The sequence below is a fragment of the Cupressus sempervirens genome, chromosome 6, assembly GCF_028749045.1.
Source record: "Cupressus sempervirens isolate cs-2001-9-10 chromosome 6, ASM2874904v1, whole genome shotgun sequence".
NCBI lineage: Eukaryota > Viridiplantae > Streptophyta > Pinopsida > Cupressales > Cupressaceae > Cupressus > Cupressus sempervirens.
In genome coordinates this window covers 233,115,410-233,132,768 of record NC_143123.1, presented here as the reverse complement: position 1 = coordinate 233,132,768, position 17,359 = coordinate 233,115,410, and the positions used below count along the sequence as shown (strand labels likewise).

The 17,359-nt window shown below is 35.2% G+C and overlaps 1 protein-coding gene across 1 annotated transcript in view; it reads right to left on the bottom strand.

Annotated features, from left to right (window-relative positions):
• Nucleotides 1-17,025, bottom strand: part of LOC149552109 (serine/threonine-protein kinase SRK2A-like) — a 29,466-nt gene extending 12,441 nt beyond the window's left edge. The window contains exons 1-6 of the mRNA XM_089787584.1: nt 16,488-17,025; nt 14,493-14,567; nt 14,290-14,391; nt 14,150-14,203; nt 13,925-14,017; nt 13,606-13,698 (exon numbers count right to left, since the gene is read on the bottom strand). Of these exons, the coding sequence (XP_089643710.1) occupies nt 13,606-13,698; nt 13,925-14,017; nt 14,150-14,203; nt 14,290-14,391; nt 14,493-14,567; nt 16,488-16,655 (585 nt within the window). The 5' untranslated portion in view covers nt 16,656-17,025. The remainder of the gene's footprint in view (nt 1-13,605; nt 13,699-13,924; nt 14,018-14,149; nt 14,204-14,289; nt 14,392-14,492; nt 14,568-16,487) is intronic.
• Nucleotides 17,026-17,359: the final 334 nt, after the last annotated feature.

Genomic DNA, 17,359 nt, shown 5'->3' with positions numbered 1-17,359 from the left:
TTTTTAAATTGCCAATTAGTTCCAAATTGCAAAAAAGAAATTAAATAATGCCTTGGAGGTGTTAAATGTTTCCATTTAATGAAGATTTAGCAATTAATGTCATTAAAATCGGATTTTGGCCAGCCAAAAGCCATTTTTTAATATTAAATTACCAATTTCATTAAAGGCTAAAAAGTTTTCAAGGCAATTTTAATCCATTAAAGGCAATTTTTGCAATTTTTCCAAATCGATTTTGCTATGCCTTTATAAAAAAAAAATTTGACAAAAATAAAATCATTTCTAGAACCTAAAATCGATTTTGCAATTTGACTTCATCTCCACAAAATTAATTTTTTATTTACCAAAAATTTAAGATTTTCCAAAAGACCAAATTTAGCAAAAATTTCACCTTTTGAAAATTATCCAAATTTATACAATGATATCCAAATTTTCAAACAAATCGTCTATGTACAAAATTCACAATTCTACCCTGCCAAGTGTTGCTCTTTAAAATTTGTTCAGCCCCAGGATGAAATTGGTAGTTCTAGAAAATCAAGTTGAAACCAAGTGAAAAATAAATCTAACCCTCTCCCCACTGGCCTGAAGGTGTCCAAGACTCAAAATTTTCAAAATTCAAATCAAAATTGTTGGACAATCAAAAAATTTGCCAAGGCGATTAAAAAAAAGGAGGGTCCCCAAGAATTTTGGGGTGATGGTGTGAAAACCTCACAACAAATATCTGAAAGCTTCAAGGGTTATGTTGATGGAAATGGTTGTTGTCTATGATGAGTTGAAAGGTTTTAGTAAATGTAATGCCCAAGCTCATATGTGCTGGTGAGAGATGCAAGGCCCTGCAATAGGTTGTTGGGTGTGAAGCACAAGATCTTCCAGCAATTGGAATCTTGATTTTAGAATAAGATAGGTGGCTAATTTATTTCAATGGGTGTGATGCCAATGGACTTCAATTAAGAAAGAGCTCACAAACTGCAAAAGGTCAGAGGAGTGCCTTATATACTCTGATGATAGTTTAATTTCACTGTATTTGAAAAACTGCATGCATGACTACTCTTAGTCTCAAAAGGGTGTGAGCACATAGAGGAAGTATCAGTTTTACTCCTTGGAAATGAAGGCCCCAGCCGTTGCTGGAAGAAAATAATATTTCAGTTTCTGTGGAGGAGCTTTAATGAATACAAGCTGATACCATGAAAGTATTGGATCGACTCAAAACAGCTAATTATTTGAAATGGAATATTCAAATCTGTTGACCACTATTTTGACAGTTTTTTAAATAAATTTTTTTGATATTTTCCTTCTAAAAGCTGTAAACAGTGTTTTTATTGCTCATTTTGACTTTATTCTGCTCCTGTTTTTACTGCAATAAAACAAATTGCTTTTTATTATTTAGTGTTTCTTGAGCATCAAATAATTTTCATTTCTAAGATGGTTTGGAATCTTTGGATACTACTGTTTCTGTGTGTTTTATGACACAAGCAACTCAAAATAAAATAATAGGGGTACTCTATCCTATCTTGAACAAAGTCTCCATTGTGCAACTCTGATCAAGGTAGACTCCAAGGCACCAAATGTGTGTGAGTTTTCTGTCCAGAATAGACTCTCGTGGTAGGATGGTTTGCTGAAAACCTCCAAGGGGACTTCTGTGATATTATTTCAATGCCTTCAAATTATTTTGCCTTTGTGCTTTTAAATTCTACTTCTAGTGAGATTTCAAAAAAAAAAGTTAGAAAAAAACGTAAGGGTTGAGGAAGATTATTCTAAATCTAAACTAAGCCTATGAACCTTTGGCGACAAATTTGCAGACATAGAATCTAAGCCAATCCTTGCTTTGCCAAATTCAACAACTGCACAAGGAAGGTGCTATCTTCTAAGGGATTCAAAGGATTTTCACATTAGACATGCTCACCAAAATTTGAACAATGAACATGATAATGGAAGTTAAGTTTTCAATCACAAGTTCAAACTAACCTTGCACAATATTTTAAGAAAATCCAACTATCAGAGATATGAACATATTGATTCTACAATAAACATTTTTATCAAATCCTTATTCATTCTAAAACTTGAAACTAAAACTACTCTAGGTAAGAGACAAGAAACCATGCAACTTGCAAAAGATATCGAATTCACCATCAATCTCTTTGAATCATTCCCTTACAAATGAGGGAGGAGTCTCATATATGAGTTCAAAAGCAGATGAAAGGCCAAGATCAATTAAAGATTGAGAACCAAGATTTAGAGAATACAATGATTATCTAGTGAGAATCAATGAAAAATGAACTTAGAAGGAGCACTTAGAAGGAGCTTACCCTGATGGAAGAAAAGTTCAGGCTCATTGAACTTGGATGCATTGTCTTGAAACTAATGATAGGTGGAGGCAAGTGGTTGCCACCTCAACATGCTCAGCTCTTCAAATGAAGTTGGCTTTGAACAATTCATCTTCAATTTTGGAAATAGAATATTCCCAAATTAAATCATCTTTTAACATCCTTGAACTCAAAAATTTCTCCCTTCTGAATTTTCTTCTTCATCTTCGATACAAGATCTTGGATTTCGTGGTGTGAACTTTGAAATTTAGAAGATGTCTTTGAAATCTTCGATTGTCCAGCCATCCTCCCTATCTTAAAATTCTTTCTAGGTGATTAAATCCTTGGTTGTGTTTGTTTTCCTCGTCTATAAATGTCATCTTTCCTTGTGCCCTTTTGAATTCCTTCTTTTGATCTTGATCTTTGAAAATGCAGGGTTGTCGTAGCATCTCTTTCATCTTTGTCTACCCTTGATTGTTTCTTCATCATTGAGAAAATTGTCAATAAATCATTAAAATGACTTCACCAATCATTCCTTTAATCTAAAGATCCTTTATGGATTAGAAAAATGATGAAGTCTCATCCTTGGAAATGCACTTTCAATTCTGATTTTCAGGTTATTTCCCATACTTGGGCCATTTTCAACATTACTTAATAATGATTTTACTCTCTTTTCCATGCATAAACTTAACATTTTCTCTTTAAAACGTGACCTTTTACTCTTCCCTACATCGAAATTTCTAAATATACGTAAAGATTTCTACCTTGAATGGCTTTGGACTCCACAATTTTCCAACTTTTCTCTGGCTCCAAAGAGTGAATTTTTATCACTTGGTCTGCATTCTTCACCTATGTTGTCGACACTTAGCCAATTTGTTATCATGAGAAGGAAAACTTTGATGACATAGAACTATTTTTTCCCTCCTTGCCAAAGCAGATTTCATCATGGATTCAAGACTCCCCTTGTTTTCCTTGGAAGCAATTCTTGCAGAACTGTGGATTTTCCTAACACTTGACAAGACTTAGCCAAATTTGAAGTCATCCTAGGCTGGGCAGACTTGGCTTGGAAACAAGAATTTCCATTTATTCTTGGGCAGACTTCACCCCTTGACGAGAAATTTGCAATGTGTTAATCAGATTTCTTGTCTTTTCAAGGCAGAATTTATCTTGGTTTGAGAAAAAAGAATCACTATAGTTTCCTCATTGTATTGGCATCTACCTCCTCTAATCCTTCCTGAATTTGAGTTCTCGGTCAAGAATTAGGACTATAAATATGAAAAAGCAAGGATGAACTTGCTCGACACTTGTTAAAATTCTGTCCAAACAATAAATGGCATTGCATCTCCCCCGGCTGTGAGAATTTGCCGATTGAAATCTTGAATTTGGATTGAAAATCTCTTTCAAGTCCACATAAATCATTCTGAACCTGTCAATCAGATTATAAAATCTTAAGAAAATCCTCAAGGAATTTAGGTAAATTACCTGAAAATCACCTGTAAACGTCAATAAAAAATTTGGAATATCTGATTCGTGCCAACATTCAGTCTGAAAAGCATCCAATGTCTCCACTTGGCCTTTGAAAACAAAATAAAAATTGCCGAGAACTGAACTCTACAGATGTGATTTCCAACTTGTGAATGAATATAATGCCAAGTTTGCATATAATATATAGCCATAAAGAGGTTGATCTCTATGTTTTGTTCTTATCTATTTTATTTCTTTCTTTCTTTAACTTTCAATGAACTTGGTCGACTTTATGAATACTTGGTTGATCTCTTGGCTTTCTTCTAGAATTTCTCTTGTGTGTAAATCTTTATCTTGCTTCTAATGAGCCAGTCTCTATCTAGCTTTCTTCTACAACTTCTCAAGGGTGGGAAGAGTTTGCTTGTGTTTGCGGATTTATCTGCACTTAGTCAATTTTTAAAATTCCTAGACTTGAGCGGACATTGTGCTGCAATGAGATCTCCAAGCTTCACAAGGTGGACTTGGTGTTGACTTCAGAAATTTCGAGCTTGGAGGGTGGAATCTATACATAAAATATAATATTAAGCTTCGTTACCAATTCGAATACGGATCCGGAAGCAGATACAGTAAGCGGGTGCACAATTGCGCAATTTTTTTATGGGGGAAGGGGATGCGGATGTGTGTATATATATATAGTTGTGTGTGTGTGTGTGTGGAATAGGTCCCAACTTCAAAACACAAAAAGATATGCAATTCGCTAATTCTCAAGAATGGTTTTCATACAAAGGTAATTTTTCTTCGTAGAGTAATTTCCATTGATATTTAGAAAAGATATTTCCATTGATTAAAAACCAACCTCTACTGAGGCAAGAGAAATAATTCATGAAAAAAGATGACTGTAATGTTCATCCTAATTAACTGATATGTTTACTTCTGTTAGGTCAAAACACCATTTATATTATTTCTATAAAGAAATCAGTAATTACATCCAATGGCGAGTAATCTTGAAAGAAAAAGCCAATATAGCGCTATGGTCTTAAATATATTGAAAATTCAATAAAGCCCACCTAAGTCACAAGGTTCGAATTCGAGTTCGAGTTCGACAACCATGAAGTTCGGAAAAAGTTCGGGAAGGCAAAAAAATTGAAAAAAATTCGACAATAAATTCGACTTATATAATTTTCAAAAAAATATAAATATATAACCTTGATTCCTAACCATGGGAGAGTTCAACTTTGTAGAGACCTAACCATGGGAGAGTTCAACTTTGTAGAGATGATTATAGACTATGATATTTTTTTTACTTTTCATTGCAAATAAAAAGAATTAAAATAAAAGAATAATAATATTTTTACCTAACCTTTACTATTAAAATAAAATTGTGAATATTACAAAATAAAAATAAAAATAATATTGTAATAATAAATTAATTAATAATCGTAAATAAGTATGCAAAATATTAATATCTTATTGATGATAAATAAATAAATAGCATAAATTATACACAAAATATAAATATTTTTGTAGATAAAATAAATACACATACAAATGTTTTACTGGTAATACAGGTATAATAAACATAAAATGTATTATCATAATCTTTTTTTATGGGTATTTATTGTCATAATCTATATAATATTAAAACATAATAATAAAAATAACAATGATTATTATAATCTTTTTAAACTTTCCAGCCACAATAAATAAATACAAATGTTATTGAAGCGAGAACGTCAGGCACAAATGGCCATTGCGGATGACACAGTATCTGTAAACAGGGAGCGAATGGAGCAAACAAAGAGTAAAGCAAATGCAAACAGAAATGGAATAGACAAATGGCAGGAGATTGGAGTAGACGAATGGCAGGAGGTTGGAGTAGACAAACGCCATCAGACACGACCCTCGAACAGCACTGGAATATTCAACAACGGCACTGTGATATTCAGACAATCATTTTTGCCCTAACCGAGCTTCATATACGCAAGTGAAGGTTATTGTTTTAGAAGCTTTTTTTGCCCAAAAACCCCAAAACAACTTCACACGAATTTAATGACGAACTTAAACGAATTTTTTTCATTTCTTACAGATTCACCAAATTTTGAACCTCAAGCCGAAAATTCGGCAAACCTTGTGACTAAGAAGCCCACCATGCCCAAATAAAAAAATCAAAAGAAAAACTTCACCACGGTTAGAGCTCAGAAGGAGAAACCTTAAATTGGCAGATGCATTCGAAATTAAAACCTCTAATAGGTTTTCCACACTGAGGAATTTGGAGGAAGAATTGCGTCCAGCAGGACGGGAATGGCTTCCGGCCAGCATCAGGACAAGTCCGCACCTGCCTCCACTTCAACCAGCTTCCGGATTCAACCTCCTGCCTGTTCTAAGGCGCATCAGTAGCTAGGACATTTAGTAATAAGCCAATGTGACTTTAAGTTATATTTTATGTATATATTGTCGAGATGTTTGAAAGTGGTTTCAAATCCCTAGGAGCAATAATGGAGGTTCCATATTTTAGAAGATCCAAAAAAAATTCAGACAGCCGAATTTCAATAATCAGCACGCTCCCATCAGTGTTCTTTTCCGTAGTTTTTCTTTATTTTTTCAAGATTTTTAATATATTTGATATTGGAACAAGGATTTTCCAAGAATTTTCACAACTTTTCCTGGATTGAAATCAAGAATCTTTACAACTTTCCATGCTTTTTCCTTGAAATCCCAGACAGATATGGTACAGAAAATAGGGAACTTTGCACTTGGCTGATTTTTCACTTTTCTTGGTTAAAGTTGTAACCTTTGGCCTTCCCAAAATAGAAACTTCTAAAAATAGAAATCTGGGAAAAAGAAAAAAAAAACTCAATTGGCCTAAATGCCGAAAATGAAAATTTGAAAAAAGCAAAAAAGCAAAAAAATCAATTTTCATAAACAGTAGGATGTCAAAATTGACATCAAGCAATGTTGATCTTCATCCCTTGGCCCTTTTGAACACTTCTGCAGTATCAGAAAACTCATTTGGTCAGGCTTTCTTCCTTTTACTTTTTGATGACACCCTTGAACTAGGTAAACTGAATTTGAAAACCTTAAACTGCTGCGACTATCTAAACTCTCACTGGCAAAAGACCATTGACTGAAGCTGAGACACTAAAACCCAAAAAACTCAAAAAGCGAAAAAAATGAGGGTCTGCATTTGCAATGGGACGATGAGTGATTATGTCACAACATGTACTTTGCAAAGCACACTTGCTATGCAAGTAGTTGTTGAACAAGCTATTGTTGTGGTGCAAACTTCTAGTGCAAGGCACAATTGCTGCACAATTTTCTATTGTTATGCATGTCAGTACCCGATGGAAGAAAAAATGTGTGAACTATGTCAGTATCCCTACACCTCTTGTGAAAGAAGTTGTCATTAAGTCAATGGATGTAAGATAAAGTTGTGTCAAAATTGTCAATACTCTATACATCTCCATGCAAAGGTGTCATCATAGATTAAAAACTCATCACCCAACACAACTCGAGGAACCCAAATTTGACTCAGACTTGGCAAACAACCCAAAAATTTCCAGACACAAAAGAAGACATATTTACTACTAATCTTAACAAACATAAACGACAAACAATAAAACTTCAAAATATCATATTTCATACTTATTAATTATTAGTAGTTAATGTCAAGCTCAACAATGAGTGGTGTATCATAAATTTCAGAATCATGATTTCATAATCATAGTTATCATAGTGGCCTGTAGCAGTTACAGTTGCTGCCACCTACTATTCTAATGTAACTCCTCATATAAAGAAGGGGAGCCATAACCTCTCATAAGAGATTGGGCTTTACTAGATCAAAATGTGAAACATTTGTTTTATGCATCCATGCAAGATGATACTTGAGGCAGTCAAATTAATTTTTAAAAACACAAATTTAATTAAGAGCCATGAATTAACTCCAAGAGCCATGACTTTAATGGGAGAGACCCAAGTCGGCCTAAACATGGAGACGCCTCCTTTGATGGATCAAGCCCATATAAACTGAGTGCGAAAAGGGGGATACATCTTCAAACATTTAATAGTCGTCGGTGAATATTCAATTTTGTAGCATTGAAAGAAGAAAACAATCTAATATATCAACTATATATAAGCAAGGCCATTTCAATACTTCAAAACAAATGCAGGTCTTTCTAGAGCAATTTGATCCACATAAGGGGCAAAGTAAAGGGAGTTTAATTAATTCTGGAGGAAGACAAGTGCAGAGAAGGCTGATTACAAGGCTCTACATGCCTAATTACATAGATTTGCAGCATTCTAAGCACGTTTGCAGACTTGTACTTGACACAGATCCACCAACTAAGCTGAGCTGTGCCACCAAAATGACGTTGGTGTACTGGAGTATCGTCGTTTTGGACATATATCAGACTATTGAATATTCTAAGCCTTCAAAAACCTCAGATCCGAATTCTAAGCTCATCAATTTCTCAGTGCAGCCAAGACTTCAAAATTCAAGGAAATCAGAACATTAAGGGAGGGCTGTGAATTTTATTTTGGAAACAACATCAGGCCTGTAGGTGGTGAAACATCAAATTTGGCCACATTTGCAAAAGAAGTAGGAAGTCCATCAAACTTAGGTGCTGAAAACTAGAATTTACAAAGTGTAAAAGCACCAACTTATTTGCAGACCTAAAGAAATAGACTTTTAACTTTTCATCGGTAGCAAGTTTCTCCAATTGTGATAAGATTCTCTTAGCACATTCAATGTTGTGAAAACATGTTTAGCAGGTGAGTTCCCAACCAAAAAATCAGAGAATAATGAAAGTTTTGTAAATTTGAACACTGATTTCAATCAGACTTTCATAAGGTGATTCATAAGAGATATTGTTACTTACCATGTCATAAATTAGAATATAGAAATCTAATATATGATGTTGTATGGCAGGTTGAACATGGATGGAGCTAAGGATGGTGAAAATTCAAAATCAAAAAACAGAATGGACCAGATCAAAGATCTTCAAGAACATGGTAGTGTTGTGGCAAGGATTTCAAGCAAAGTACAGCATGAGGACTTCATACAACAGCGAGCTACAAATTAAATGATCAAGTCAAGATGCAAGTGCAAGGTCAAGTACAAGTTCAAAAGCATATTTCTGTTTCAAGATCAGGACATCATGAACACGTCAAGAAGCCAAGAATAGGCTTGATAATGTTGATTATCAAGAGATATTTCTTCATCATTAAAGGGTATTTATCAAGTCTATAGGTTGAGCATGCTGAGGTGGTACCCATTTCTTCAACCATTCAAATCGTGTCAAGTGTCCCAGTGGGAGAGCTCAACAATACTATGTCTAAATTCATTGAATTTGCCAAAAGAGGAAAAGTCAAAGAAGACTTGTTGTAAGCCTATGTGGCATTTTATTATTGGCCAATTGATGAGTGTCTTCTCTTGCAAGCTTCTACCTAAGCCCTCTTCTTATTGGCCCACGATGCAATGTAATTTTACCAATGGCCCACGTGCTGGTGCTCTTTTGTAATCAGGCAGACGTTTGATAATTGTTTTTAGAGGTATGAAACCTTAATTAGGATTGTGCTAGATTAATCTTGGCCCTTGATTTCAAATCGATCTTGGACACTCATTTTACTGGAGACTACTATAAAAAGCCAAGGCCTTCTCATTTGTAACTCATTAGATTAGATAGAGGAGGGGACTTGTTGAAATTGATGCCACAATACTAACAAAGTAATTGTTGATTCATTGTTGATCTTCATGGTGGATTGCTTGTGTTGTTTTTGAGTATTGCATGGTTTCTACATTTCCTCACTTAAATTAGAATTTTATTTCATGTTGATTAGAAGTAGCATTGAGTTGACTCGAAGACATTTTGTATGCATCTTTGTTGAACTCTATTAGACCAAACCACTAGCTACTTTTTGATCGTAAGTTTTCCTTGAGTGGTCAACTAGCATAATCATAAGCTTAACTCCAACTATTGCTTGCACATTGATATGTATCAATGGATGGTGTTAATGGAATGGAGGTCGTTTGAACATCTTACATTTAACTTAGGAGATTGCACTAGCTTGGTTGATGTTGAAGGCTAAACAAAGTCTGGTAGACTCACAAAGACATCTAGTGTCTACTACATTGTAGAGATCGATTAGAAATCCTAGACCCTTATATGTTTGCAAGTCGTTTGGTTGGAGGAAATTAAAGACAAGTTGGTAACCACTAAAAGTATAGTGTAAGTCTTTTAGTGACAACCAACATATCACATCATAGAACTTAGTTAAGTCCACAATAAGGAGGAACCCTGGGGTACTCTCGTATGGTCACACAATCCATTTACATTGTCTAGCATATGAGCATCCTTATTCAAGAGAGAGTTGGAGATTTGGTGTTTCGTTAGGAGTATAGTATTTGATTATGTATGTTGTAGTCAAACAAAACTCACATCAATAGATCTTTCAAGGATCTTGGGGATGTTGGGAAGTCACCTAATTATTCCAACATGGTAGTTTATTGGTTCGCAATCTACATTTTATTTATATTTGCAAGTTTCTTGCTTGCATGAGCTCATTCTTGTGGTCAAAGACTTGTTTGATCGCCCAGCAGATTGGCTAATTGTGCTCCTTGTTGGCCCACACTTCTTTGTTGTCATGCTATTCATACTGAACAGACGGGTTTGGTATATGATTGTGTGAGTTTGTTTAGGTCCTTAATACTTTGTCCACATAGAGAGTGTTTTTGTCAACTTACTTTATTTATTGGTCAGTATCATGTGGGAAATAATTTATGTGCCATCTCATTTGACGCTTATTTTAGTTTTTGCTATGACTCAACCTGAGGTGACGTGAGTGATGAAGTGTTAGCCCCTAGAGGGCTTTTATTTGCTCCAAAAGTGCCTAAAATAGGATTTTTTTGCAAACTGGTGCAACTTTCTCATGTGGAAGTGAGACTTCGTAAGCATGATATCAACGGAAAGATGAATGCATCAATTTCATAGTAGTACAAGTATCTTTTAGTTGTTTTTTTGTTTGATGCTGATTTTTCCAGTTTTAGTATGATCTTGGTTTTGCACTCCCGAGCTTGTCAGCTTTGGCTCCACGCTCCAACTTTTGTGATTTAAGCGGCATCAGAAAGGCATTCGGGAGCACTTCATTTCAGTTTGTGCATTTTTTGCATATTTGTTTCCACAATTTAAAAAATTCATTTTGAAGCTGGTTTGGTATAGTTTTTATACATCATTGTGAATTTGCAAAAAAGTGTCAATTCCTTGTGAATGAAGGGGTTGATTGTTTGTATTGTGAGGGACAATCAGCTGGATTCTCTTCTTTGATCATGGATTTACCTAAAATTGAATTGTTGACTTTAAACAACTATCATAAGTGGAAATTCAAAATAGGATATCTTATTTTTGAAGTTGAGGTTGCAACAGATTGTATAAGGCCAAGAATCTGACCCTATATGTGTTATAGGAAAGAGAAAACGATATAATAGAAGTGATGAAGCTCTTGGTACTGCTTCCTTTGTCGAGATGAGTCCTAGAAACCTTAATGATCATTCCTCTGCCTTAACACTTCCTTGCCTTTATCATATAATCCATATTCAAATTTGTATGTTAGCCTTGTTCAACAAGCTTGTAACCCTCCACTCATAAGCCCTACCAAGTTTTAAGAATACAAAGGACTTGAGATTTGACTCACAAACAAGAAACTATCGAATTGTGGTCTATAACTTGAGACAACATGAAAAAATTTCTATGCATATAACGCAGCGTTATATACCATAAATTATGTTGTAAACGGTATCTATTTTTTATCACTTAAGTAATCTATATGTTTGTATCATATACATATTAAATTTCTTTATGTGCTCAAGTGTCCAGCACCCCACCCCCAAACAAGATTTCAATTCAAATCACGACATAGGTAATTTAAAATCTTTCATTTAGATTTATATTTAAATGGGATACCTATAAAAATAATAAATTTGGATAAACAATGCAAACAATATTATCATATCAATGCCAAATAGTTTAAAAGTTAAAACATTAGGACAGACGTCATACAATTATGCATTACCGTGTGGTGGAAGAATCAAATATACCAAATATAACGACAACATCTTCAAGAGAAAAACTCGTTCATTGATAATATTTGTAGTAGTTTCAAAAGAAAAGAAAAGTACTTAGAACCATTTCATATAAATGACATTGACACTAAAAAGGCCACAACTGATCTCCATCATCAAGCAGTAAAAACATATTTTATTAAAGTAATTACATTAAAGAAAAGAATATGTAAACCACTAACAGATTTGACAATTTCAAACAACCTAGGGAGAATTATAACACCAGGAATAAAGCTGTTCCAGTGTCATTTACTTTTCATAGATTGAATATATAGGCTATTATTTCAAGACGTCCCATACTTAATTTGACATGCACGACAAGCTTGTTTTCGGTCAAACCTTTCCACAGCTACCATTGCCACAGGCAAGAAAGTGTGTGAGATAGTTGACAGACGAATCTCAAGTGATTTATCAGACCTTGGGAGAAGGTACAAATGAAAACCAGGTAATTAACCTTGAGAAACAATTCAAAACAAGAGAACTTTATAATCTGTACAATGATTTGTGAATTGCTAAAAAACGTGTGTAATCAATTATGCCAGTAGTAGCCTGATAATGGACCAGATGAAATGCATGATGGAATGGGAGGTATGATTATAAAGAAAGTTTACAAGATTTAGAGCCTACATTTAAATGAACTAGACATGATCATCCAGGATTAATCACCATCATTATTTTTGGTTGGAACGAAATTTTAAACAAGGAATTGAAGCTACAAGTAATTTTCTAGAGCTTGAAAAAGAAGCCCTGTCTAATGACATCCACTTCAGAGATGGATGGCAGAAAGGGAACAACAAAAGCCAAGGTACATGATGAGAAAAAACAGTGATCCTGAACAGAGAGAAGACTATGGTAATCAATGCAGCTACAGTTTCTTCTCAGTTTGTGGATTACATCTTGAATGAAATCTCAAATCACTGTCTCGGCATTTGGTTGTCATGGATGTAGACTCTTGCTAAGGACATGGGCATGCATCCCTCTGTTAATATCTGCAAGGCCACGGAAGATTTATTATTAGATCCCTATCAGCCACTTGGGAGAAGGATATTTTTGGTGTAGCTCACTGTCTCAGCTATGGATTCATGCTTTCAATGGCAACAAGATCCTTCAGAGATATCCATTGAATCCTTCCACACAGTCTCAGATAATCAAGGTAAGTTGATTCATGGTTGACAAAAATTAACTGCTTGCTTGAATCTGAAACTTTCTTCTGCGAAAAAAATTGAGCCAGCTAATTGTCTTGAGTAAGGATATAAAGAGTTCCCTGCAGACAACAGTTAATTCAAGATGTTTTATCTGCAGTTAAGGGAAGGCCTTGTGGAATTAGTCCATCCCTGAAACTAGACTATGAGAACAATTATTACTAACAAACTGGTTCTAGAAATATAAGTTGGTTGGATACTTAAGAATCAAATTGGAAAAATTGAGGGTCTGATGAACCTCTGCTTCCCAGAATCCAGCACTTTGGCACTTTTTTAATGTCACTCTTGGGTGTCAAACCGAAGTTATATATAGTCAATAAATAGTTATGAAAGTAATAACCTCAAGTTTTTGCCTAACTCAAACTTCTACCCTAGAAGTTTGCATTTCCAAACTCCTATTCAGAAAGTTGTGATTAAGGAATTTTTTCATTTTAAAAATGAAAACACATAGCCAACTTGAATAATTTCCATGCACACCAACTACCAAATTGGAATGCAACTAAACACTATGGATTAGCTTTCTTACCTTCCCATCATATTCTTTCTTTGATAACACTTCGGGGGCAATGTAAGCAGGTGTCCCAACAGTTGACTTAGGTTGTGAGTGAAGCAAGGAAGACTGCAAGGAAAAAACATCATCCAATCAAATGCAAATTCAGTTTAATCAAATAATATAAAAAATTCATAGTATCAAAGATCAAAACTTTGATCAAAATGTTGAACAGAAAAGCAAGTAGTAAAGCAGTTTGCACATATTTCTGTTAGTAGCCGTAGAACTCTTTGATTGTTAATGATCTCAACAGATCAGTAATCAAAGATAATATAAACACAGCAATTTATCAAACCTTTGAATAGCCAAAATCACAGATTTTCAGCCGTGGAGCAGGACTTCCATCCAAAAGTGTATTTTCCAGCTTTAGATCTCGATGACAAACTTGCTGCAAAAACCCAATTGCAACTTATTTGAGAATTAAGAGCAATTTAAAAATTTACTCTGACCCAAGTGCTGGCTCTAAATCGAACCAAAACAAAGCATGAGAAACATATTCCTACTGCAGTCTATCACATACCATTGAATGGCAATAGCTGACTCCTGAGATAAGTTGCTGGAAGAAAAATCGAGCCTGCAAATCACTTAAAATTAGCGGAAAAAAAAGAGATTTTTAATAAGTAAAAAGCGTCTGATCCAACATAAGAGAAGAAAGATAACCTCATTCTCACTAAAGCGCCCAGCATTACAAATTCGCTCAAAGAGCTCACCACCAGATGCATACTCCATAACAATTGCTAAGTGTGTCGGAGTCAATAGTACCTGTACTCAACCAACAGTTCCAGTTACAAATTGCTACTCAGAACTCAATTCATAGTTTTCTGTATCAGATCTTCCATGGGTTTAATAAAAATTATGCTTGCCTCTCTGAATCTGACAATGTTTGGATGCCTCAATGACCGATGATTGATGATCTCCCTCTGCACATTTTCATCAATCTGCACATAAAAATTCAGATTAGATGATGAAAGCATTGCAAACATTGTCCACCCCTACACATGTTGTAAATATCTTTCTGTATTGCTCTAGCAGCAATTATACTGCACTATAGCGACTTCCAGAATTTTTAATGAACAGTTACTTCATATGGCCCTAGAAAAGAAAATTAGTTCTTTCTACTATATAGTTTTCCCTTCAATGACTACTTAAAGAGAATTTCTCTGGGTTACTCTACGTGCAATTGTCTTAACTATAGCCATTTCCAAAATTTTAATAAAGAGCTACTTCATACGACACTAGAAAAGTAAATTTGCTCTTTCTGCTATTTACTTTTCCCTTCAACAATTATCAGGAAAGTGTAAATGCATTTTTTGTGAATAATCATTTTAAATTTTCCATTTATGCAACATTAGATGGAAGAATCAAATTCTGGAAATTTTATTTTTCCAATGCACTTCTCTGTTGTTCTTTCGAGTGTTTCTTCAAATTAAAAACTCAACTGTCTTGATCTCTACTCGCTTCCCTTTTACAGATGCTTGTACAAGAAAATGGGTGATTGTTTAAGTTTTAATCACCAGGTATTTCCATTTCAATCAGAAAATTGTTGCAAGAATAAACGGCTTTACCAACTTTGGGGTAGTATCCCCCATATTATCAATACAGTTACTCTTTTAGCTTGATATTTCTTAGGGTCAGCATAAACATTCAGTTGCTTCATCATTCTTTAACATTTTGATTTAATTAAGCCTGTTGTGAAAAAGGTTAAAAAACAGATATCCAAAACCACATACACCTCCACTTTGTATAGTCCCGAATACTCAGAGCTCATAGATAAGAGCCTTAAAAAATAGCTTGCCGACTCAATTTCTATCAGAATAGGGCAGAATAGTCTATAAACATCAATAAGCAGATCGTCACCATGATTATTATCTCCTTCTTCAGCACTGCTGTGATAAACTGGAAGTGTATAAAGCCTTCATTTTTAACAGAACTACTCATACAAATGTACAAGTCTAGAAGTGTATTAGCTGATTATCTAAGCGTGTCTTCTTCTTTAGACAAAGGTTTCTAAAGACATCCCTTACAAAACAAACTCGGACTCCGATACTAAACAAACGCATACATATAAAGTCAGAACATAACATAACTTCTAGCCCCATATTTAAGTCCCGCTATTGACTCTGCTTCTAGTCGGCCGTGAGCCTTTGTTTCTATTTTCAAAAGAAAGGCAGTCAGTACGCATCAGAAAAATTAGCTATGATTGAATTTAAATACAACCTATTTCACCTAATTCTCTGGAACCTGCTTCCTGATTCCTGCCATTGACTTCAAAATTCTTCAAACCAGAAGCCCAAAGTTCTAGTAAAAGTCGGCCTTTTTCAGAATATCCAAAGCAACGAGGCACAGATATAATGGAGTTCCCGGAATTCAACCTTCTCTACCAACCTAAAGGTTTCTCTAGCCTGTTTTGAAATCAATGTACCGGGAATTTGAACAGTAACAACACCATCGTATGAGTAGAATCCTCTTGTGTCCATTTTACATTCAGCAGAACACACTTAGCTCTTGATCGACACTGAGTCACACCCTCAATCCAAGGAAAACGAGGCTGTTATACAAGGTCAAGCCCTAAACATCAATCAGTATTAAATTCACCCTAATACCCTGTTCAATTTAACTTCATTGAAACGAAAAAAGACATCAAAGTTCCATATTCAACCTTCCCTGACATGAAATTCAATTCACGTCCCCGAAAAGCATTTATTAAAAACAAGTCTATAAGCCCCACCGATTTTTTCCAACTGTCAAATCCAATTCCAGATCTACAGTAAAACCCCAAACTTTAGTCCACGGGAAAGGGGGAAAATTAAAGTCAAAGCTCAATTTTTGAGAACATAAAGGATGAAAAATCCACTAACCTTGTCACCCCTCTCTATATACTTCACTGCCACCAGCTCTCTGGTCTGTTTGTCTCGCATAAGCCTGGCGACCCCAAAATTCCCGGATCCTATATCTTTGACGAGTTCATATCGATCATTATCGTGCATAATGGGCATGTCCAGCCCCATCCCTCCGCCCCTGTCCATCTTTCTTCTTCCAGAGAAGAATCTCACATTCTAAGATAAGACCTCTGATCCAAAGATCCTTGATACAAAAATCCTCGGGCGCAATCAACGTGGCACCTCCGGAACTGAAAAGAGGGCAGAATTGTACCTCCGGCAGCAACACCAGCTGTGCGTGCGGGAAGGTGGTTGTTTTGTCTGCGTGAGCGAAAATCGAAGCACTTCGATCACAATTCACAACAAAAAATAATAATTTTATTGCTCCAGCAGGCAATCAGATCTCCCAACCGCGAATTGAATATTATTGTGCACAGTAACTTTGTATTAAATGTATCTATGCAGACAGCACTTGGTGTTTGTTTTGTGCAAAATGAATTGTTTTTAGTTGGTGGGTGTGAATCGAGAATATCAGTTTAGATTATATAACTTGGGGATGTCATTTTTTGAAGTTTAATCAAGCCCAAGTTGAAAGTAGCTGCGGCTTTCTACCAAGATGAGTACCAACATGGCGCAATTATTATAAAAAGGCGATAATAAAACAAAATGTCTGAGGAGGAGATGGCCGCCCTGAAAGGGATGGTGAGGTGCACGAAGAGCTTTAAAGAGAAAAAGTGGAAGATGGTGGTGGGGGTTGGTTAAAAGTTGTGGCGCAGTTCCTTCGAGTTCTCTTGTACTTATCCTCTCGTGTTTTAAGACCTGCGTTTTCTCAACACATTCAAGTGATGCGC